Here is a 26,461-nt window from a genome sequence, read left to right as displayed (position 1 = left end):
CCTGTGCCCATGCTGTTACCAACAGCTCTGGGCACTGGGCAGAGTATCAGGGACCAATCTGATGGTCCCTGATCATGTGGTCGCTGTGAAAACCTATCACAGCGACCACATTTGTTTTATTTTGACTTTTCTGGCAGTAAATCTCCTGCCTCTTTTCTTCTCCTCAAACATTGTTTCAGTTTGAGGAGAAGAAGAGACTTGGGAGAATTGCTGCCAGAAGATTACAGTTACAAAAAAATACAGTTACACTCTAAAACATTCTCTGTATAGATAGATTTCTATCTATCTATACAATCTATCTATCCATCTATCTTTTTTTCTATCTATCTACCTTTCTTTCTTTTATTCTATTAGAATAGGCAGGTAGGGAGTATATAATTATATATATATCCACATATATATAATATATATAGCAATAGCGGTTTATTTTTTTGTTAGCGGTAGTGTAGATATATATAGCAGTTAGTTTGTGTGTTTTATAAAAAAAATAAAAAAAAAATAAATTTGTTTAGTTAGTGTTAGTGTTAGTTACGTTATGGCGAGGAAGTTGTTTAGCGCCGAGGAGGCATACGCCATGCTGTGGTCTGAGTCGGAGACCGCATCAGAGATGGCGTCCGAGATGGAACCTGTTTTGGGCAGTGACGATGACAGCGTCACTTCAGGTTCATCTTCAGGGGACGTTGTCCCTGATGCAGTCGAAACTGCAGAACATGAAAGCGCAGGGCCAAGTAGCGCTGTAGCACGGGACAACCTGGTCCCTCCAGTCCAGGCTCTTGTATGGGCACCTGCCCCATCTTTTGGGCCTAGAATCCACGGATTTACGGCCACTCCTGGCATAACCGTGGACAATACAAATTTTGTCCAAATGGATTACTTCCATTTATTTATAACGGACGACATCCTAAATCAGATTGTCCACGAAACAAATTTATATGCCACGCAATATATAAGGCAGAAACCTTCATCCACCCATGCCAGAGATTGGACGCCCACCAATTTGCAGGAATTAAAAATTTTTTTGGGGCTCACCCTAAATATGGGTATTGTCAAAAAGCCCTCCATTAGGTCTTACTGGTCAACAAGACCCGCCCAAGCCACCCCAGTATATTCTGCAGTAATGCCCAGGTCTCGTTATGAGACAATAATGAGGTTCCTCCACTTCAATGACAACGCACAGGCCCCCCCAAGTACCGATGCAAACCGGGATCGGTTGTTCAAAATAAGACCGCTAATAAATTCCCTGAATAATTTATTTCTGCAACTCTACACCCCTGAGCAGAATGTAAGTGTGGACGAATCCCTCCTCAACTTTCATGGCAGACTTAGCTTTCGCCAATATCTACCTTCCAAAAGGGCAAGATATGGCGTTAAGCTCTACAAATTGTGTGAAAGCGGGTCAGGATATACCACCGCCTTCAGGATTTATGAAGGGCGGGACCGCACAATAAATGTTCCTGGATGCCCCCCTGATCTTTCCACCAGCAGTAAGATTGCGTGGGAGATAATGCAGCCTCTGCTTCACAAGGGGTACCACCTGTACTGTGATAATTTTTATTCGAGTGTGCCCCTGTTTAGGCATTTGCATGCTGCAAGGACTGGGGCATGTGGTACCATGCGCAAAAACCGAATTGGTTTTCCACAGCAATTAGTCGGGAAGCGCATGGTAAAGGGGGACTCCTGTGCTTATGCATCTGAAGAATTGCTGGCGGTCAAGTTCAGGGATCGCAAAGATGTGTATGTGCTAAGCACGATTCATACCGCAGGAACAGTGGCAGTGAGGGAAAGAGGGGCAACATCGGACAAGCACAAACCAGTGAGCGTGTCCGAATATAACAAGTACATGGGGGGGGGTGGATTTAAGCGACCAGGTTTTACAGCCCTATTTAGTAAAACGCAAAACTAAAACCTGGTACAAAAAGGTGGCCATTTATTTGTTACAGGTGGCCATCCACAACTCATTTGTGCTCTATAAAAAAAACAGAGGAAGAGACACATACCTGGATTTCCAGGAAAAAATTATTGAAGGCCTCATTTTTGATGTTCAGGACACCCGAGAATGCCCCCAGTCTGAGGATGTCACGCGACTGACTGAAAGACACTTCATCAGTCGGACTCCCCCAACAGCAACCAGAAGCAACCCCCAGAAAAAGTGCCGCGTCTGCAGAAAAGACGGGCACCGCAAAGATTCCCGATATTTCTGTCCCTCATGTCCCTCACAACCAGGCCTGTGCATTGAGCCATGTTTTAAAAAATACCACACTGTTCTGAATTATTAGATTTTAGTTAATTTGTTGAAAATATATTTGCCCTACATTACGTTTTTATTTTTCCCATGATTTTACTCCAAGGGTGAGGGAGGGAATGGGTGGGGGGTGGATGTCATGTTTGATGTTTTCTAAAGTTCATCTGCTGGAGAGCTCCATTTGCATTAACCTGCAATTTCTTATTTTAGAAAACCCCAAAAAATAAATTCCCATTATACCCCTTTTTACGAATATTTTGAGATTTCTGCTTCAAGAGCAGATATTTTGGAAGTGTTATAGAAACTCTGTTGAGTTTTGTAAAACCAGCTTTGAAAAAAAGCGATTTGTGAAATAATCTTCTTCTATCGTCCGCCCTCCTACATCTCTATGTGATAAATAAGGCCACATATTTGGTATCCCCGTGCACGGGAGAAGTGGCAGAATGTGAACGGAGATTAATTTTGACCGTGGTCTATACCGTGTGGTATAAACTGACGCATTTGCTAAAAAATTGCTAATTTTATTTTGATCCATCTTATTCAAGAAACTTTCAGAAGAAAACTGGACTGTCTAAAAATATGATAAACCCCTTGAAGGAAACCTTGTGGGGTCTACTTGTGTGAATGAAGTCATTTATGGGGTGATTCTAAACTTTCAGCAGCATTAGGCCCCCCAGAAAACAGTATGCTGCTATAAAATCAAATGCAGAATTCCTGGACCGAAAAGGCCAAAAAGCCTCCTTTTATGCCAAGCCCTGGCACATGCCCGCACAGCGAATAAGGCACACATATTTGGTATCCCCATGCACGGGAGAAGTGGAAGAACGTGAAAGGAGATGAATTTTGGCCGTGGTCTATACCGTGTGTGAAAAATACTAGCCTAAACTGACGCATTTGCTAAAAAAGTGCTGATTTTATTTTGTTCCATCTTATTCAAGAAACTTTCAGAAGAAAACTGGACTGTCTAAAAATATGATAAACCCCTTGAAGGAAACCTTGTGGGGTCTACTTGTGTGAATGAAGTCATTTATGGGGTGATTCTAAACTTTCAGCAGCATTAGGCCCCCCAGAAAACAGTATGCGGCTCTAAAATCAAATGCAAAATTCCTGGACCGAAAAGGCCAAAAAGCCTCCTTTTATGCCAAGCCCTGGCACATGCCCGCACAGTGAATAAGGCACACATATTTGGTATCCCCATGCACGGGAGAAGTGGAAGAACGTGAAAGGAGATGAATTTTGGCCGTGGTCTATACCGTGTGTGAAAAATGCTAGCATAAACCGACGCAATTGTTAAATTCTTGCATTTTTTTCCAATTTTGCCCACTTTAGAGAAAAAAAAAAAAAAGATATATACTGACAAATGCCACTAAAACAAAGCCCTATCTGTCCTTTAAAAAGAGTGTAAAATTCAAAGATGAACTTTATTCACCTGCTGAGTTATAGTCATCTAAAGAAGCGCATAGCAAAATTGTGAAATTTGCTCTGGTCATTTAGCTGTAAAACAGCCTAGTCCTTAACCGGTTAAAGCACAGACAATGCAGCAGCTCAAAAAGTAAGTGCAGTATACATAACAGAAGTGTAGAGTGTGATATACAGTCAGGTGGGGAATGCATACATGGAAAGTTGTGTTTCCACTGAAGGTCTTCTTTAAAGGAGGTTCCCAACCCCTAAAATTAACTACCAACAGGCTCCAAACAAAGCAAGAAACGGTAATTTATATTTTCTGTTTGAAGTCCAAGTCATTCCTTTACAACCTCAGCAAAATAGCCTGTGACATACAACATGAGGTCATGGCAGTCAATCGCCAGCTAGTTGAGGTGGTCGAAGGCATATCACCATTGTGACCAGAAATCTGCTCCTGCAGTCAAATGTCGTGTACATGTTTTGTGAAAACACACAAGCGACACCTACGGCAGGGAATGGCGTAGAATTTGAAATGGTAATTATATTACTATTTGTTGTTTTGACCCATTTGGAGGGTTCTTTTTAGGGGTTTGAAACGGCTTAGTCTCTTTGCACCTTTTTTTTACCATCAGTGTAGCCTTCAGCAGATAGTTTTTAACACAAAACTAAGAAAAAAAAAATCAATCTAATAAAAAAATGTGCGTATATATATATATATATATATATATATATGTATGTATATATATATATATATATATATATATATATATATATATATAGAGTAGAAAAATCTTGCAGCACTCCAATGTGTGAAAAAAGTGGTGGTTTTATTCAGTCAACAAAGTAGCGACGTCTCTGTCCAACAATAGGACCTTTATCAAGCGCATATATATATATATATATATATATATATATATATATATATATAAAATTAATAGGTATAGTTTTCTTACCTGGAACAAAACTGCCCTGGACAACCTCTTTATAAGCCCACCAGCCTTCATGGATTTTTGGTGAATTTTGCTGTGCTAAAAAACAGAAAATACAAAAATGTTGATATAAAAGCAAAAAGTACGTTGTGCTTTACTATAAATAATATAACACAAAAGAACACTTCAATGGCAGTATTTTCATGTTTTATGATTTAGCTTATCAGATCATTTGTAACCTAATATGCATGTTAACCGGTTAGGCATGCACATAGTCATGCGTGAATTGCAGTAAAATCATGTTTTCCTTCTGGTTGGAATGTGGGCAATACTTTTCCTCCCTATAGGAAACAATTAAAACTTTATGAATATATGTAAAATTTATAAACTATATTATTATATGTAATGCAAAGGCTTTGGAAACAAAACAGTCTTTTATTAGAACTTAAAGAAAAACTCTATTTTAAAATGAGGTTTTCAGGATCCTCTTGCCAATGGGAGTCTTGCTGCCAATCTGTCCCTCCCCGATTAGCATTTTACAATGGGTAATTGCTTGACAACGGGTCAACTGAAATCCATAGGTGCCCACTGCTTTAAATTAATTTTCCTGCCATGCCCCAAAAACATTGGAGCCATGAACTTCCCTCTAGTCATAAACATGTGGGCATAGAAGCGTTACATGAAAAAGATGCTCAATCATAGAGCGGACACAGATCTTCAGCCTTCATCTTTGGATCTGACAATACAATGTGTATTGAATGTTGATATTTTGGTACTTTCTCCTCAACGTTCATATGATGTTTTATATACTGGTCATTAGTAGACATAGAATACATTTTATCTCACGTCTCCAGTCCCAAACACACTTTAAGTACTCCCTAAATTCTTTTTTTGGTTCGTTTACGAATCACTAGTTGAAGTGAACATTTTTCGGGATGAGAAAATTTTTAATATAAAGTTTTTACATCTCGGATAACTTCTTTAAGCAATTTTTTTTGGACAATATATGACTCACTTGTGCACCATGTCATATATGCCTTCCAGTGAAAGAAATAATAGGGCTAAAATGATTTTATTTAAATGGAAATCAAAGCAATGCTGAATAAGAAATGGTTAAGACCATCAAAGGCAAAAAGTCTGTCTAGCTCCCGTCATTCATCAGTTGGGAAGATATTTAAGAATTATGATAAATTCATAAATTTTAATTAAGTACTTAAGTAAAGTATTACATTTTCATGTGTAAGTACAAATATGTGCTTATTGTTGTATCACAAATCTGTTTTCTGTACACAGCTATTTAGCTGGCAATACAGAATTTTGGAGCTACCATGTAAGAGGCCCTACAGCTTAAGAGGCCAACTACAGTTGAAGGGATCATTGATGCTCTTCGTTCCACTTACTAAACTGTATGTGTATATATATATATATATATATATATATATATATATATGTTTAATAAGGTCCCTTTTCCAAGTGCTCATGTTTTGATATTTACAATAGGTCCGAAATTAATGCGACATGTCGTGGTCTTCTTCTGTTAGTTGGAAAAGCCAACATAGCCCCTGCATGAGAACCATTATACACCACCCGTACAGGAGCATTGTTCAAGTTTTAGACAGAAAAACAAGTCAAGTACAGAGAGAGTGTTAATACTTTCAATTAGAAATACTTTGAAGGTCTCGTTGGATGGGGCATATATATATATATATATATATATATATATATATATATATATATATATAGGATTATGGAAATTATAGGAAAAATAAGACTTTAAGCAGAGAAGAAAACCAGAGCATTCACACTATCATAAGCTCTTTCATGTTACCTGTTCCTTGGGGCTATTAACCTTCAATCGCATATTCAATTCTGAGACACCAGAGATAGCAAGGAAAGGACGACAAGCTCAACATTCAACTTCAAGCACGAGGATGAGATAGTACTTAAAAAATGTTGGCTGCATTTTGTGAGAAGATAGCTCAGACTAGAGGAAGGGAGCAACTGGCCATAAAATCAAGTGATACTTTCATAGAAATTCTGGACACAGCATTGAGGAGAAGCCTGAAGACCAGGACAGAGGACAGGACATTGTCGAGAAATGTTCTTCAGAGTTGAAACGGTCTTGACAGCAGAATATTTTTGTTTTGTAATAATGGGGAGAATTTGAGAAGTGACAATAACCCCAAATGGGGACCTGTAGGATCTGTATAAAGAAACCATAGGTACTTTTATATGCCACCATACAGGCTCTGTGTACCCAGCTCGGTCATGTGCATCAGACCTGACCCCAAAAATTCTAATAAAAATGGATAATTCTTCTCAACCCCTCGAGGACATAAACAGTTTTTTTATTTTACCTTTTTGCATTATGACGGTCATAACTTTTTGCAGGACAAGTTTTACTTATGTGCTAAACTTTTCATTTTTGCCTCTCTGCATTTTCGCAGCCATAACTTTTTTATTTTTCCATTGATGTAGCTATATGAGGCCTTGTTTTATGTGGGAGAAATTGTATATTTTTCTTTCAGCGGTTTGGGGGTAAAAACATGTAAAAATTAACTGTTATATAATTTATTTTTGTGGCGTGAATATTGGAAATTGTTTTTTATACCGTTCACATTTAACTATAAATGACCTGTTTAGTCTTCAGGTTTTTACGGTCATGTAGATACCTAATATGTGTAGGTTTTTTGTTTTTATGTATGGGCAATAAAATATATTTTATGCTTAATAATGACTTTTTTTGTACTTTTTTTTTTAGATAGATTTTTTTTAAATTCCATGAACAGATAACTTTATTTACAACTTTATTTGTACTTATAATGTAGTAGCATACTCCTGTTCAAAGGGTTAACCAGCTGGGGTCAGAGTTTCCTCCGATCCCAGCTGTATTCAAGAGGCTTCTCTATGTACTGTTAGGGCTGTTAGTTACAGCTCCTGTTTATTGATGAGAGCTCACTGGAATGCTCATTAACCTTTTCTACAGCGAAGCAAAAAGACGTTAAATGATGTTAAAGTGTAACTAAACGTTCAAAAAACTTCTGACATGTCATAGTGACACGTCAGAAGTTTTGATCGGTGGGGGTCTGAGCACTGAGACCCCCACCGATCGCTAAAACAAAGCTGAAGAAAAGCTCGGGTGAGTGGTGAGCCTCTTAGCTTCCGAACGGCTTTTCTTGGAAATCCGAGCAGTTGGTGTATGGGCCCATAGATTTTCTATTGAGCCCATACACCAATTGATCGGCATTCTGAGAAAAGCCGATCAGAAACCAAGCAGCTTAGCGCTCACCCGAGCTTTTCTTCAGTTTCGTTTTAGCGATCAGTGAGGGTCTCAGTGCTCAGACCCCCACCGATCAAAACTTCTGACGTGTCACAAAGTTTATTGTACAGATTGTTACGGTTGATAGGATCACAAGTATGTCTATATTATTTTGCCCTTTGGACAGTTTATTTATTGAAAATAATGCGTATTTGTATATATATATATATATATATATATATATATATATATATATACATATTTTATTTTTTTAACAAATTTTTTTAATATCATATTGTTTCATTTATTTTTTATATTTTCTAGTACATAAGCCTGTGTACGAATAGTACAGAGGCAGTTGGTATACAGAGGTATACCTAAGAATGCCCTAACAGGGACTATGGTCAGACAGTCCTGGGGTCCTTCAATGTCTTCCCATACAAGGTATGGGCCCTGATCATGTGACAGGAAAATACCTGTGAACGATCAAAGGGGGGGTCCCCTCTCAATCTTTCCATTGTATGCTGCGATCAGTGTAGATCGTGGCGTACAAATGGCTAAATGAGAGTAATCAGAGGTTTCTCTGATCTTCCAGTTAGAGCGGGTAAGCATTATGTATTACAGCCTTTGCCTTGCTCTTGATTGCACGAGCACAGCAGCATTGCCCGCATGATTAGCATGACAATTATGCTAGTCATAATGCGGATACTGCCTGCTACTCATGACGAGAATTTTGTCATAAGACGTCAAACAGTCAAAAATATGTAAAAATCAAATGGATAGCTTGTCAAATATAAGAGAGTTTTAGCCATAAAACCAAAATTTTCCAAAACTGGTAAATACTATCCGATCATTAATCTGAATGGTACACACAGTCCATGGATAAGAGTGGCACTATTTCTGGAACCAAGCAGACAGGTTTTTCTAATTTCATACAACCCCTCTAAGGGGTATAAAATACCAGAGTCACGAAATGGTTAAGAAAAAAAAAAAATTTAAGTAAAATAATAAATATAGAGAAGAATTAGCACTCTTTGTAGTACTTGTGCCATTATTATATTGTAGACAGTCTGATACACGAGACCCATAAAGCTCTTGTACTAGCGTGGACGTATAAGAAATATAGAGTTGTGGAAATATATGAAAGGCTCCAAGTGGTTTTCGAACAGTTTATAAACACCCGGCTTGAGTTCCTTAAAACCAGCTCCATAGTGTTTTAGCTGGCTGCTTGAGCGATTGGGCAGCTGACTGTCGGGTGCCTGGCTGTACACATGATCGCCGGGATGCCGTTAGTGGCAGACTGCTGCTGCTAGACCCAGCACAGCTCCATTAGTGACAATAGTCACTATAAGAAGGCTGATTTACTCTATAAGAAGGCTGCTGTGCTGTGGTCTTTTCTGACCTTTGAGGGACAGACTATAATAATAAAAAAATTTAAGTAAAATCAAAAGTATAAAAAACGTAATAGTAAATACACATAAAATACCCATCTGAAAAAAACATTCCCCCCCACAAATTATTGTCAAAACGCTAGCCCTGACCCAATTATCCTAAAATAGACATGTGACATACCAAAATTGATGGTAGACAATGACGATCACAAATAAAAGGTCTATTTTAAGGTAAAACTGTACTATTACCAGAAAAAATTAGTTGAAATGTAAAAAAGCATATTTTTTCACTATTATTATCAAACTAGAAGCCTGAAAATTCTAAAATACCAAAAAGTATGCATATAAAAATGAAATAAAAAAAAGCTGCATGGTCTACGAAAAAAAGCTGCAAAAATCACGTCGCTAGCCTAACAAATAAAGAAGTTGTAGCCCTATAACTAACGCGTGTTGAAAATGGCTAAACAGTGTCTGTTCCTAAAGGCTCAAAATAGCCCAGTCCGGAACCGGTTAATATTAAGAAGTGGTTTATTTTGTAGGGGTCCTGCTTCCAAATATAGAAAGAAGCGGAGATTGAAAAGATATGCCTAAAACAATCCATTGATACAGTGCATGTTAGGGGAGTGGAAGGAAGCCCCTCAGAGACGGCGTTCTTTCAACAGATGAAGTATTTCCACCTTGGGAATTAGTTCTCAGAGGCTGATGAAAGGCAATGCATTTCTGCGGAGAGAAACACTTAAATACCCTCTTTAATCTGCAATCATCAACAGCTCTCTTAAAGTAAATCTTCTGTCTTTGTAAGATTATATAATTCCTTCCAATCTCCTGCTAAGATTCCAAACTACTCATTTCTTACCAATTAGAATGGAGTATTCAAGTTGTTATTATAAATTCATACATATTTTAATTTGGTTTATTAAATTCAATCCCACAAGATGAATAGGCTATTCCCATGAATTCACTTGTACTATCATTAAGGCCTTATTCACACGAACGTGTCATACGCGTGGCACGGACCTATGTTAATGAATGGGGCCATTCAGACTGTCAGTGAATTTCACGCAGCGTATGAGCGCTGTGTAAAACTCACGACATGTCCTATATTTGCCCGTGTTTCGCGCTGCACGCACCCATTGAAGTCAATGGGTGCATGCAAATCGTGCTCGGCACACGGAAGCACTTCTGGGTGCCACGTGTGATTCGCGCTACAGTAGTAAAAAGTATGAATGAAAACAGAAAAGCACCACGTGCTTTTCTGTTTGCAAACATAAAACCAGAGTGTCATAATGATGGTGGCTGCGCGAAAATCACGCAGCCACGCATCATATGCTGATGACACACGGACCTTTTGCGCGCGCAAAACGCAGCGTTTTTTGTGCGCTCAAAACGGACACGTCCGTGTGAATAAGGCCTTACTGCACAGTTTATAAAACGTTGTTCAGAATAGGAAATTACACGAACTTCTATGTTGTAATCTTGAAGAATTCAAGGGCTTGTCAATTGCAGGCAAAAAAATAAATAAAAAATTACAATTCAATTTATTATGATTTATAACTTATAGTGTTTTATGTACTTACTTTATTTGTTGAATTTGAATTGTTTTCTAAATTATTCCTGAAGTTAGAGTTATCTAGTGTTGTAATGTAATGGGCTACAAGGGATCTGTGTATAGCAAGCAAGCTGCACTCTTGTTATGTTGCCAACACTCTTAGGCCTCATGCACACAAGCTTGTCCGATTCACGCACGTGAAAAACGCGCGTGAATCGGGTCCGTGTGTGTGGGGTTGTGAATCGGGTCCGCGTGTGTGGGGTTGTGAATCGGGTCCGTGTGTGTGGGGTTGTGAATCGGGTCCGTGTGTGTGGGGTTGTGAATCGGGTCCGTGTGTGTGGGGTTATGCATCAGTGTGCTTTGCGAGTGGCATGTGTTATTCACGCACTCGCCAAGCACATGTTTTTTTTTCATTATTTTTAATCGAATTGATGCGTAAATCACGCACAGCACACGTATGTGCATCCGTGTACGTGATTTTCACGCACCCATTGACTTCATTGACAGGGATTCTATAGTGAGCGAGTGTGTTCCACAGGACTGGCGCATGGCAAATGTCTTGCCAATATTTCAAAAGGGGTCAAAACGTGAGCCAGAAAACTATAAGCCTGTAAGTTTAACCTCTATTGTGGGTAAAATGTTTGAAGGTTTCCTAAGAGATGCTATCCTGGTGGTTGTCAAGGAAAATACATTTATGACTCCATATCAACATGGGTTTATGAGTAATAAGACCTGTTGAACTAATTTGATCAGGCTCTATATGGAGGAAAGTTCTAGACTGGACCATCCAAAGTATTTGATACTGTGCCACATGAAAGGTTGGTACATAAAATGAGAAAGCAGGGACTGGGGAAAAGGGGCTGTTTTAAGGGGCCACGGTGCTTGTATGAGCGCAGCAGCCATTTCATTGTTTACATGGCTCTCCTTCTCGTTAGTACTTGCATGTGCCGTTACATTAAACAATGTAACAGTAAACAATGAAGAGGCGGGTGTGCTCGTACGAGCACCATGGCGTCTTGAAACAGCTGATTGGCGAGGGTGCATCAGACCCCCACCTATGTAATATTGACGGCTAAGGATAGGCCATACATTTTAAAAACCTCGGATAACCCCTTTAACTGTAGCAACCAGAGTCAGGCAGCTGCTGCCAAGACAAGTAATATCATGTGGTGCATTAAAAGGGACATAGATGCAAATGGCGAAAACATGGAATACTGTGTACAGTTTTGGGAATTAGTGCACAAGAGAGACATAGTAGAGCTTTGACCGGGTTCAAAGGTGGGCAACTAAAGCAATAAATGGAATGGGTGGACTACAGTACTAAGAAAAAAATTCAAAGTTCAGGTTATTTAGTTTAGAAAGCAGATGGCTGACGGGTGACCTAACAATTATGTATAAATATATTAAATGTCAATATAGAGATCTCTCTCCTGATCTATGTATACCCAACACTGTAAATATAACAAGGAGACATCCTCTACAACCAGAGGAAAGGAGGTCTACACAACATGGAAGAAAATTCTTTACTGTAAGAGCAGTGAGGCTATGGAATTCTCTGCCAGAGGAAGTTGTAAAGGTGAATTCAATAAAATAGTTAAAAATGGGCCTGGATGTCTACCTATTATTGTAATAAAAATAATACAAGTTGTGTTTACTAGATTGGGTCGTTGATCCAGGGATTTATTTTGATTGTGATATTGGAGTATGGAAGATGAGTAAAATTGGCTTTTGCCTCATGGGGATTTTGCCTTCCTCCGTATCAATATTGCAGAATAATAGGCTGAACTGGATGGATATATGTTTGTTTTTTTTTGTCTTAAAAACTATGATACAATGATTCTGAGTGGGAATCTGGTAACTTGTGTTCAATTACCCTGCATTGCCACCATAGGGGAAATAAAGCCTATGGGCTGTCTGTGTACTGTTTAGACGTGTTGGTCCTCCATAGAAGGTTACAAACCCTGTGTAATCTGATAATGCAGCCATGTGTTACGTCCCTCCATCTATCCGCTTTTCTACTGTCTGTAGATTAGCAATGAGGGGGTGTAGAGCAGTGGAGCAACACATGACTGTCATTATCAGACTTCACAGGGTGCATGTATCGTAACCATGGAGACACATAGCTCTGCATAGGAGCTGTATACATACCATGGAAGGATACTTTTAAATCAAGACTAATTGGATAGATGCTTTTTTTTTTTTTTCTTTTAGAAGTACATATAAAGCATATATAACCTTAAACAACCAGTATGTTAAAGGTGCCCCAGTGTGAACCATTGTTAATGATCATCAACTATGCATCATGCCTACAAATAGGTTTCAATTGATTAAATACCTGGTATATACCTGGTTTATTAATCACTATATATTGTGGCTATGACCTTTATAGTTAATTTTGTTTTTCAAGGTTTTCAGTTGCATTGGGTGTAATATCGTTAAGTCTATAGCCAACTTAAAGAGATTGTCCCACCATTAAATATTATATTCACTGTCAAGATTATAAAAAATGAGCAGTGTTTGCTACTTATATGCTGTTAAAAACAATGATCCAGTGAAGTTATGACATTTACTTCATGTCTTTACTTACTGGCTTTCTGTCCTGCTTGTCAGGTAAGGAGCAAAGCCTCTACAGTTCCATGGCAGTATAGCTGAGAAGAAATAGTCTTCTCAGCCTACTAAAATTGTAAAGTCGGCATCTTGACAGCAGATATGAACACTGGACATACCCACTCAGTGTTTGTTTTATTTAATTATATTTTCATTGGTTTCTATGGGAGTGCACACAGTGGATGTCACAAAGTATATACCATCACTATTCCGGACCACATGTTACCTATCTGCAGGAAAAGTAAGAAGGGACTATATTGTCAGCTGCCAAAGTTAGAAGGAGACTGATTTTGCTCAGAGCTCACCCTCAAGAGCACAGATTAGTAGCAGCATCAAAAGGGACACAGGGAAGCAAAAAAAGGATGAGAAAGGTAAGAAACACTGAAAATTACAGTTAAAATTTCTCGACTTTTGGTATGAAAATGACTAATTGAATAATAACCCCTTTAAAGAAAATCATTGAAAGATCTCGTCTCCTGTATGTACAGAATAACCAAATATGACATCTCCATTTTCTGTTTAATTAAATTATATTGCACATAATGAAACTGGCCATCAACCACAGTTTTTAAAGCTTTTAACCTGCTTATGTGAAACATTTCAAACTGTGAAACAATTGGTCAGAATTATTTAATCTTAGCTTAATCTTTTTAAAATTGTTTTCATGTAGTGCGTAGTCATTAAAAATCTCACATAAAAAATACATTAGCTGTAAATTATATATGTCCCAATGGCATGGACAATGGAACTCCACAAAGCCACCTACATAAGAAAATCATAATTAAGCTGCTAGAGATTAGTTGAAAATCACAACAGATGTGTTAGATTGTACAACTGTTTCCTATCTTTTTGATCCATGTTTTGTTTTTTTTAATTATTTTTCTTACATGTTCTAAAGAGATACATGAGCTTATGCTGCAAGATGTGAAATAAATGCTAATGAAGACAAGCCAAAATCTGTATGTAAACAAAGTGGTAATAGGTTTTATAAGGACAGCCTTAAAGTCACAATGTCCATTTTTTTTAAAAACTATATAGGTCCAAAATTCTGTGCTGATCTTTTTCATAATATGTCTTTATAACAGTCTGAACTCTGTTTATATGATACAGACGATAAATGCCCGGCATAATTTAGGCTAAAAAACATTAAGCCACTACTAGGGGGGAGTTTAGGTGCTTACTGCTCACGGTGTCTAAATTAAACCCAATAATTAATAATTCCTATATTAATAGCACTATGGGGAAAATTTACTAAGACTGGCATTTCATGAGAAAAAGAAGAAGACGAGGAAGAGGAATAAGAAGAAGAGGAAGAGGAACAAGAGGAAAAGGAAAAAGAAGAGGAAGAGCAAGAAGAAGAAGAGGATGATGATGAAGAAGAGGAAGAAGATGAGAAAAAAGAAAAGGAAGAAGAATAGGAAGAGAAAGAAGAGGAAGAGGGGAAAAAGAAGAGGAAGAAGAAGAGGAGGAAGAAGAAGAGGAAGAAGAGGACAAAGAAAAGGAAAAGGAGGAAGAACAGGAAGAGGAAGCAGAAGAGCCGGAAGAAGAGGGAAATGAATAGAAAGAGAAAGAAGTAGAGGAAAAGGAAGATAAAGAAAAAGAAGATGAAGAAGAAGAGGAAGAAGAGGAAAAAGAATAAGAGGAAGAAGAAGAGGATGAAGAATAAGAAGAAAAAGAGGAAGAAGAAAAAGATGAAAAAGAGGAAGAAGAGGAAGAAAAAGAGGAAGAGGAAGAAGAAGAGGAGAAAGAGGAAGAAGAAGAAGAATAGGAAGAAGAAAAGCAGTAGATATCTATTTTAATTTTGGAGTTATTTATTTCAAGAGTTTTTCAAAAATATTTCAACCATGACAATTATTCACAGTAAATAAAAACGTCAAACTATGCAGCTTCGGCAGAGGTTTACCAAAACAATTTTTTTTCATTAAATACAGCTATATCAGTCACTTACATAAAAGATAGAATTTTAAGAAATTTCCAACACATGACAGGTAGTCCCATCTGTACATAAATTTTGAGCCTGTAATTTAATGGGAATAAACTCAGGCGTGGTGGCTATTTCAGTTAAAGCAAAAAGTACTTAAGACTTGTCTGATAACTCAATAAATGGAATAAAAACTATTTTGATAATTGTATATCAAGGGTTCCTGTTTAAACTGCATATTCTGGACACAAAATAAACACTTTATTTTATTTTTTTTAATTTTTTTTAGAAAAGGGCGAATGCATAATAGATGGATAGATAGATAGATACATGGAGATAGATAGATACATGGAGATATATATGAGTGCTTTTTGAAAGCATGCACCTCCTTGGTGTTTTTCCTGTTTTGCTGCACTGCAACCTGAGATTAAAATGGATTTTAAATTTGATTTTATGTGCTAGACCTGACAAAATAGTTAATTTTGTTAAAAACTGAAAAGTTGCGAGTGCAAATATATTCATCCCCTTTGCTATGAAAACCCTCAAAAAGATCTGGTCAACCAATTAACTTTAGAAGTCACATAATTAGTTTAATAAAGTCTCCCTGCGTGCAATCAAAATGTCACATGATGTCAGTATAAATACACCTGATAGGCCATAATTGAGTCTATAACACCACTAAGCAAGCAACATGGAGCTCTCCAAACTGGTCAGATACAAAGTTGTTGAGAAGTATAGATCAGGGTCGGGCTATAAAAGAAATATCCCAAACTTTGATCATCCCATAGAGCGCCACTAAATCCATTATAACAAAATGAAAAGAGTATGACACAACTAGAAACCTGACATAAGAAGACGCCCACTAAAACTCACAGATCGGGCAAGGAGGGCATTAACCAGAGATTTAACAGACACCAACGATAACACAGAAGGAGCTGCAAAGATTTAAAGCAGAGATGAAAGTATCTGTCCACAGGACCCCTATAAGCCGTACATTCCACTTAGGGGGACTTTATGGAAGAGTGGCCAGAAAAATGCTGTTGCTTAAAAGAAAAATATAGGAAAACACGTTTTGTGTTCACCAAACAGCATGTGGCAGACTCCCCAAACACATGGAAGAAGGTTCTCTGGTCACTTGAGAATAAAATTAAATATTTTGGTCATCATGGGAAATATGTGTAGCAGAAACCCAACACTTCCCATGACCCCAAGAACACCATTCCTACAGCGAAGTATGGTGCCGGCAGCATCATGCTGTGGGGATGCTTTGCAACAGCAGGGACTGGAAAACTGGTCAAGATTGGAGGAAAGATGGATGGCAGTAAATACAGGGCAATTTTTTAGAAAAACCTGTTTCATTCTTCTAGAGATGTGACACTGGGACAGATGTTCACTTTTCAGATGGACAATAACCCCAAACACACTGCTAAATAAGGGAAAACATTACAGTGTCTTGGAATGACCGAGTCAAAGCCCAGACCTCAATCCAACTGAGAATGTGTGTCGTGACGTGAAGACGCTGTACAACAACCCAACCCATCTAACGTGAAGATTTTGGATCAGCTTTGCCTGGAAGAAGGGGCAAAAATCCCAGTGTCTATATGTGCTAAAATAATAGGGACATACACACAGTGGCGGATTAAGTAGACCATAGGCCCTGGGCTGTTACCCAAACTTGGGCCACACTTCTCCACCACCGCCCTGCCGCGCCATACTATTGTTAATACTACCTTTTTGTGCAAGAATTAATAAATGGGTGTTATGATTCTCCTTGTCAAAGGGCTGTGTCCCTACATACTGACAGTCTCCAACCATGGCTGACCGTATCACACTGTGCAGGAAAACATCGTCCTGACAAGGGGAATTGTCTATCAGTCCTGGACTGCACAAAGACTTTTTGTGAAATACAAGGATTTCCTATAATAAACATGTCAGGAGAGGTGACAGATTCTCAATAAATATAGTGACTCACAGGGGATGTCTTCTCAGATTCTAGTAGTTTTTTCCTCTTTTCTTCTCCATTCGGTCCAGATTTCATGACGACTTTTCCCGGCCATAACCCATTTCTGCAGAATTTTCCACTCAGATGTCTTCAGCTCCTCACTTTTCCAATATTTTCACAACTATAAACGAAGATAAAATTATCATGGTGCCACACACTATGCCCCTAAATATAATAATACCATGCACTGTACCCCTGAATATAATTGTGTCAAACACTGTAAAGTAATGCACCACATACACAGTGTCCCCCTGTACATAGTGCCACACACAGCCCCCTGTCGAGAGCGTCCCACACAGCCCCCTATAGATAGCACCACACAGCCCCCCCTTAAGAGATTGCCACACACAGCCTCCCCTGTGGATAGCACCACACACAGCCCCCGGTAGATAGCGCCACACAGCCCCCGGTAGATAGCGCCACACAGCCCTCCCCCTCTTGTAAATAGTGCCCCACAGCCCTCCTTGAATATAGTGCCAAACAGCCCCCTCTTGAATATAGTGCCACACAGCCCCTCTTGAATATAGTGGCACACAGCCCCCCTTGTACATAGTGCCACACAGCCCCCCTTGAATATAGGGCCACACAGCGCCCCCCTTGTATATAGGGCCACACAGCGCTATCCCCCCCCCAAAAAAATATTGTACTTACCCTGCCCCGTTCCTGCTCTGGCCGGACGCATGTGCATCCTCCGGGCCGGACACATGCGCAGACCGGCGTGATGCAGTACGTCATCACGCTGGCCTGCGCAGGGTTTCTTCCTAGCGCCTTATAGGCTGCAAGGTTAACGTGGCCTGCAGCCTATAGTATTCATTTGTATCTGTGTCCTGATACAAGTGAATGTGGCTGTCGCTAGCACTGGGGCCACCTCCGGTTCTAGCTACGCCACCGGGCATTTCAGGCCATACATAATATAATTACTCGATATCAATCTCAATCTCAATTTGTATACGGCAGCACACATGCTCACCAAAAGGAAAGTTCTAAGACCACTCTCCGATATGGAGGCGTTAAGGGAAGTCAGTTTATGACTACACCAGCATGTCATTTGCTTATAGATAATATCTCCTTGCTAGCAATGTCCTTTGTTTCTAATGTTAGGCTTTTAAAGCAATGATGGGTCTCAGATAACATCTTGTATTTTTAAGTGACCATTACCGTTGAGTCAGCGGATGTTAATGGGTCGTTTTGATTCCAGACCGGTGCGATCTGTATATACCTGCGCGCATACGAAGTTATTCACCATATATAGGGAGGTAAAACTATATGTGCCATATAAAATATAATTGTGTACAAGAGGAGCAATTACGCTCTTAAATTCCATTATTACATCTCCAAGAGGATGATTGCATGTAATTACTCTCATTTGATGTACTTTTTATAATCTTTTGTGGAGTATGGGATAAAAGGATATTATTTCAAGAAATTGATCAGTTAAACAATGTTACAGCTTATCAACTTCATTTTCTCATTTACAGGCTGATCATGTCTTACCTAAAGGCAAACGTAAACTACAGAAGCTTATTGCTCCTGTAACTGTTTATTGGATTTAACGTGGTAATGTGGGGACCAAAAATTATTAGCAGTGTAGTCCCTGCAGTATGTGAGTACACTCGCTAATATACATTCCGGTCCCCGTCACGCTGATTCTGAGAATTTCATAAATTTTTATAGCGCTGCCAGGGGATCGGAAGTCTAGTTGCACAGTCTTCCTTGATGACGATACGACTCTTCGTCATGTGACCGGCCCCACTGTACTCTATGTAATCGCTGTACTACTGCTCCTGCTTGTACATGGAGTACAGTGGGGCCAGTCACATGATGAAGAGTCTAATTGTCATGCAAGAAGGCTGTGCAACTAGACTTCCGGTCCCCCGGCAGTGCTATAAGTCTACTCACATACTGAAGTGACTACATTGCTAATACTTTTCGGTCCCCACATAACCCCATTAGGAATATTCATAATTGAGGTAAAATAAATCAGGTGCATGTGTTGATCATTAGTTTATTAATGCTATATCACTGTTTTAATATGTTTTACATAAAGGTGACTACCGATATAGTTATAACATTTAAAGGGATTTTTTTTAGGTTTTTAAGGATAGGCCATTAATGTGGGATTGAAACATGTGAACCGAGCCTAAATGTTTTGCTGCATTTTTTTTAAAACTTTTTTATTGAGATTTCCATATAACTTTAACATACATATAATACATAGCAGAAATGGACAATACATAGCATTATTCATACCCTGAAAGTGGTACAGCTATGATACATATTCTTTCTTTCGTTGATAAGTCCAAACTTTTCTAAATTATAGAGCTATTGCAGCTTTGATGACAGATTATACTTAAAAAACCAAAAACATTTAACACGGTAACTATGGTAGCCTAACTAATAATTTCTCATTTGTCTCTTCTCCTGTTTCCATTTATGTCTTGCTTTCAATGTGTTCCTATCTGACCGTTTGATTCTGCAGTTTTTAGTCTCCCTAATGCCCCTTTGATATCTTCGATGAGATACCATTTAGTTTGTCTGAAACCTTCCATCGTTTTTGCTATATCGGAGTCTGGCATTTGTTCTAAGAATGGCTTCCATTTTTTAAAAAATTTCGCCGTCCCCCGTTCCTTGTGCCTCAATGCCTCCATTCTGTCCGAATGTAAATATCTATATAGTTGCTGAACTAATTGTTCCAAATTCGGGGTGTTAGTTTCCAGCCAATTTTTCAGAATGCACCTTTTGGCTACAAGTATTATTATGTGTGCTAACGGTGGTATGCGTTGCAATATTCCCTCTTCTTCAGTGTCTAATAACGTTATTGAGTGAAATAATAACAGCGTCGGGTTCAATGGAATAGTTTTACCCCATAGCTTCCTGATGTATGCCAATACTTCCGTCCAATATCCCTGAGTAGCCGAACACAACCAGATACCATGATATAAGTCTGTGTGCGGTTGAGCACACTTTGGGCAGGAATGCATCCTATTTGGATTTCCAGCTGTGGGTGGTATATTAAAAGCATAAATGGCTGCATGCATCAGTCTAAATTGTGTCTCCCTCCATACTTCATTAATCACATGCTTTCTTACTGTTTGCCATCCCTCCAGTAGCTGTTCATTTATATCTGGGGTTTTGAAAATACGTCTCCAATATGGGAATTGATTTTTATTTTCTAGTCGTACATAAATACCTTTCATTGCCCGATATAATTCCGACAGGGACTTCCTATGGGAATCTTCTCCCACTAGTGCATCAAAGGGGTTGTCTATTATTTCTTTTTCTAAATTCCCCACCAGCTTCGTACAAAAAGCTCTAATTTGCAGATATTGCAGAAAATGAGTTTGCTGAATCCCATATTCACTCCCCAGTTCTGGTAGCGTCTTTAACCTCGGTTCCGTCACATGCAATACATGTTCTACTGTGTCTATCCCTTTGTTTTTCCATGCCTTAAATAGACTACTAGACTTCCCCGCCGGAAACCGGGCATCAGTCCAAAGGGGCAAATACTTAGACAATTGGAAGGAAAGGCCCTGCTTTTTCCTCACCTCCTTCCAACACATTATTGTGTCACGTAATATGACTGAGGACTTGACCTTTTGAGGTAGGTGTCCTAGCTTAGTGTGTAGCAAAGCCCGGAGATCATATTCTCCCGCCAGAGCCGACTCCAAGTCTCTATTCGAGTAGTGACTAGTTTTATGTATCCAGTCCAGGACATGGCGGAAAAGGCTAGCTATATTATACCCTCTCAAGTGTGGTATGTTCACTCCCCCTTGCCAATGATATCCCTGTAATTTTAGGAATGACACTCTAGGGCGCTTATTCATCCATATGAATCTCGTTATAGCCGAGTTAAAGGCTTTTACATCTCTATGCTTTAGCAACAGAGGCAGTGTTTGCAGCGGATATAGTAATCTTGCGAAGGAAATCATTTTGACCAAATGGCATCTCCCAAACATGGACAATGGTAAAGCCATCCATCTTTGTAATTCTACTTTTATTTTGCTGAAAATGGGTTCGTAATTCAGTTGGTATAGTGTTCCTGTGCTCCGCCCTATATGTATTCCCAGATATTTTATTTGTGATTTTGCTATTTTAATTCCCAGTCGTTGGAGGTTCTCGTCTGCTGTGTGATTATGATGCGTTAAACCTAAAAGTTCACACTTGCTTGTGTTAATTTTCAGTCCCGCTTGTTTTCCATATTCCTGAATCACTTCAAATACTCTAGGCAGGTGTCTGGATGGATGGGAAAGAAATAACAGAATGTCATCTGCAAAAACCGCTGTTTTGACTTCCACTTCGCCTACCTGGATCCCTGAATATATCTGCCCTCGCTCCAGGACCTGTATCAGAGGCTCCAAAGCAAGGTCAAATAAAAGTGGCGACAAGGGACACCCCTGTCATGTGCCCTTTGACAACTTAAACATTTTCGATCTAACGCCCGGAGTGCAAACTGCTGCCGTTGGATTATTGTATAGCGCTTTCAGATATACTCTGAATGCTCCTTGTATATTGAATTTATCCATGACCATGTCTAAACACCTCCACTCAACATTATCAAATGCTTTTTCAGCATCCAGTAACACTATCGTTGACTGGTTGTGTGACTTTACCTCGGCCCTTATCCCGTCCATGACTCCCAATACCTTTCTTATGTTTGTCACTGCCGATCTGCCTTTTATAAATCCCACTTGTGAAGGACCCACCAATAGTGGCATTATCTGAGCCAGTCTGGTCGCCATGATTTTCGAGATTAGCTTAAGATCCTGATTAATTAAAGATATTGGTCTATAGGAGCCCGGCAGTAACAAATCTTTTCCCTCTTTGGGCAACACTTTTATATAAGCCATGTTTGCTTCTATAGGAATGCCTTCTCCCATTAACAATGAATTGAAGTATGTTAGTAACGGCGGAGTTATTTGATCTTGTAATATTTTGTAGAATTCCGCCGGGTAACCATCAGGTCCCGGCGCCTTTCCATTTGCCAATGTCTTAATCGTCTGCTGTAGTTCTTCCTGCGTTATTGGTGCATTCAATTCCCTTAATTGCTCCTGATTGAGTGTGGGCATGGGGAGATTGGCTAAAAACTGGCTACCTTGTCCCGCTGTGGAAGTATACAGCTGCTGGTAGAATTCCTCCAGTACAGCATTTATTTTCTTAGGGTCTGAATGAATTTGGTCCTCATGATCCTTCATTTTAGTGATGTGCGTCTGCGGTCGGAACCCTCTAGATAACCCTGCTAGCATCTTTCCGGCTTTGTTACCGAACCTAAAAAGCTTGGCTTCATAGAGTGATCTCCCGAACCTTTCTTTGTTTTCCAACCATGTCTCAAAATGTCTTCTGGCCTCTATCCATTTTAGTTTTTTTCCTGTTATAGGGTCAGCTAGAAAGGTAGAGTATGCCGCTCTAAGTTCGTCACTGCATTCTCTAAATTTTTGCTGTGCTTGTTTTTTCCTAAACGCTGGATACGATATGAGCCTCCCTCTTAATACCGCTTTCGCCGTTTCCCAATAAAGTGTCTGCTCAGTGACATGCTCTACATTATCTATCGAATACTCCAGCCACCATCCTTTTAACTTCTGTTGGAAATCTTCCTCTTCCGCCAGATGAGTTGGGAATCTCCACTGCGTGAAATCCCCCCTGGGGTGTTTATCTATCAGTACCAGCCTCACTGGCGCGTGATCCGATATGATCATGTCAGTGATGTCTATTTGATCCAAATACTGTAGTAATTGTTGACTCAGATATATGTAATCTATTCTAGACCAGGATTTATGGTATGGTGAGTAATAAGTGTATTCCCTATCATCTGGATGACTATATCTCCACCCATCCGTTACTTGTGTAGTTTGCGCAAATTCCGCTAAAATACCATCTGTGCCTAGTGCCGATGCCTGAGTACTTCTCTTCATATCTTCAGCCACACATTGCACTGAGTTGAAGTCCCCTCCCACTAACTTCATTGCACACGTGTCCGCTAGTAATGTCGTTTGCAGGGTCTGGAAGTAGGTGCGGTTATTTGTGTTAGGTGCATATACATTATAGACACTGATCTCTCCCAATTGCGTGTCCAATAATAATCTTATCATGCGTCCCTCCGAATCTACCTCCTTTGAGCACATCGTTGTGGCAAGATTTTTATTTATTAAAATCAGGACCCCGTTTTTTTTTTTTAACTGCCGGAGAGCCGTATACCTGTCCCACCCAAAAATTTCGCATCCTGAAGAAATCTTTTTCTTCCAGGTGTGTTTCCTGGAGTAAGGCCAAATCTACCTTCATTTTACCGAGATGCCTCAGAACCATCGATCTTTTGTGTGGGGTCAAGAGCCCCTTAACATTCCATGTTACTACTTTCATATAGGATTCTTATGATATGTGCCTGTGTTTACATGTGATGTATCGTCATCCCCTAGGAGGAACCAATTTTCAATATTCCCTTCAATATGGCTACCATTCCGCCTTAATCTCCAATTATAAACCAACAATTTAACTCTTTTTGTTGTCTTCTGACAACCTCCCTTCCCCCTTCTTTTATTTCTTTTGACTTCACTTTTTTCTGCCATGTGTTCTTCTTTCACCTACTCTTAAATCTGTCTTAAGCAGCCTATCTTTCTTTATCACATATTAGATTAACATTTGTATCATAACATATCTCCCGGGTTCACAGATATATATCTATACATCCCACCTTGACATCCTTTTTTGATACTTCCCTTCTTTGATTATCCCAGAGAGAGTTCCCGCCAACATAATATATCTGGAGCTAAACATCTGCATTACTCACTACTCCCATAAATCGGACAGTCCACCATCATCTGGCTATGTGCCCAGGTTATCAGTGCCTCGGCGTCTGCGTCAGCCTTTTTTCTTTTGGCGATTGTCCTTTCTGGTGCGATGTATCCTGTTGCGTTCCACTTCTTGCGGGGTTGTTTTCTGCCGCAGTAGATCCTGGACCTTTGAGTATGTCCTTGTATACTGCTTCCACTTCCCGATGATCCGTGTAAACTTGCAATGTGCCACTTGGCGTTGTTACTTTTAAAATCGCCGGATACTGAAGTTGAAACTTCATGCCTCGATGATGAAACGCTGTGCAGATTCTGCTAAACAATTTTCTTTTCTTCGAAACTTCCGCTGAGTAGTCTCCAAATAACATAACTGTGACCCCATTTAATTTTACCGGCCCTCTTCTGGTCTTGTATTGACGTAGCAGCGCTTCCTTGTCAGAGTAATCCAGGTAGCGAACTATGACTTGTCTTGCCCTCTGTATCTGGCCTTGTGGCTGTGTCAGCTTTTGTCTGTCTGGGCCCACCCTGTGCGCTCTTTCCACCTTGCACGGACCTTCCATGTTCAGCATCTTCGGGAGGTCATATTCACAGATGCTTTTTAAATGCGTTGCCGGCACTGTTTCTGGTATTCCCATTACCCGGACGTTATTTCGTCTTGATCTGTTCTCCAGATCATCTATTTTGGCCAGCATCTTTTCCTTCTCTGCTACCAGCTCCTGCAGTGTGCCATGAGTCTCTGCTGCCTCATCCTCCAGCATCGAGATTCGCTGTTCCACCTCGTCTAGTCGTGTACCATGTTGCACAAGGTCCGCCTGCATCTCCTTCAGAGAGGCTGATATAGTACTGGCTAGGGTGTCCTGTATATCAGGCGTAATGCGTTTAGCCACTTCCATGGCCAGTCTTTTGTAGTCAATCTTCATCGAGGTCGAGGGCTCCCCTCCCCCTTCCCCGTCCGACATTTCATCCTCCTGTTCTGACGATGGGCGACTCACTGTCTGTTTATCTTTCCTGGTGACCGGTGGCATCGCAATGAGTGCTTCACAATAAATGTCTCTGTGTCAGATTCTGCTTCTATTCAGGGTATATCAGTGTGTTTCTTGTCGTCCTATCTGTGCGCGAGTGGCTCCTTCCGCACAAACCTGCAAGATGGCGTGGCCTCTCTCCTCTGTGCTGCCTCGGTTTATTTTGGCGCCAAATCGCGTACTTCATGGTGTCCCGACCACTCCGCTGCTCCCCGTGCCGTGCCCCTCTGATTTCCATGCCTTTCCTCCACCTCTCCTCAGTCGGCACTGTTTGGTGTATGGGGGTTTTTTTTTTTGCACTTTTAATGGCGTCTGTGGGCCGTCCCACAACGAAGGTACCTCGGGAGTTGCTATGGCTGCCGCGATGATGTCGGGACTCTTCCTCCACGCTCGACGTAGTCTGCCGGTGAGATGTGTGTCTTTCCCCGGTCAATACCGTAATTGTGCTGGCTATGTCAGTCGATTTGGGTGTTGTAGGGCTGGAGAGCTCTTTTTCACTCTCCTTGCATGGCAGCGCCGGAACCGGAAGTCATGTTTTGCTGCATTATAGGAGCTCAAGTAAGCTTTGGGACTATCTGCAAATGACTAGCAGAATTATGAATGCAGCTCTGGAGTGCAATACAAGCTTTAATCTATTCTTATTGTGTGATTGGTGCGGGTCTGCCCTCCTGAGACCCCACTAAATTTGAATTAGGTTCAGTACCAGGCACAGTCATACATACAAAGATCTAAATATTTTATAAATAAACTTAAAGGAGCTTCCCCACCATAGAAGGCATTGGCATATGGCCAGGATATGCCATCACTTTCTGATCGTCGGGGTTCATCTGCTGCAACCCTCACGAATGAAAGCTTCTTCAGTTTATTATTTTCAAACTATAATCCTAAATATTCTAAAATAGCAAAAAGGATGAGTATTAAAATTATGAAAAAGGAAACATTGTCTACAAAAAAAGCATTTAAAAAACCACGTCGCGAGCCCAACAAATAAAAAAAGTTATAGCCGTTTAAATAACATGTGCTAAAAATATCTAAATGGTTCCTCGTCCTAAAGGCTCAAAATAGCCTGGACCTGAATTCGAATGCACTCTGAGAACTAATATAATACGATGGAGCAGTTTTACCACAGATAATACATTTTTGGTTAAGTCATAATGCAGAATACATGATATCACACAGTATCAGGTGACAAACATAACATAAAGGAAAATGACATGAAAGTAATTGAGTGGATTAGTTGGGGTTAGGAAGGCTCAATTGATTGTTTATACGATTTTGAGGAAACATAATTTTTTTGCCTAATGGAAATTTCACACCTTTTTAAATAGGCAGATCTTTTTACATTGCATTTGA

At 39.8% G+C, this 26,461-nt stretch overlaps 1 protein-coding gene across 2 annotated transcripts in view; it reads right to left on the bottom strand.

The window, feature by feature from the left end:
* CA10 (carbonic anhydrase 10) overlaps positions 1-26,461 on the bottom strand; it is a 179,601-nt gene that overhangs the window by 82,667 nt on the left and 70,473 nt on the right. For both annotated transcript variants that reach the window (XM_075845439.1, XM_075845440.1), the window contains one exon: positions 4,600-4,674. In XM_075845439.1, coding sequence (XP_075701554.1) covers positions 4,600-4,674 — 75 coding nt within the window. The remainder of the gene's footprint in view (positions 1-4,599; positions 4,675-26,461) is intronic.

The sequence above is a fragment of the Rhinoderma darwinii genome, chromosome 13 (assembly GCF_050947455.1).
Source record: "Rhinoderma darwinii isolate aRhiDar2 chromosome 13, aRhiDar2.hap1, whole genome shotgun sequence".
NCBI lineage: Eukaryota > Metazoa > Chordata > Amphibia > Anura > Rhinodermatidae > Rhinoderma > Rhinoderma darwinii.
Note: the sequence above shows the minus strand (reverse complement) of the source record. Positions and strands in the feature narration are given on the sequence as shown.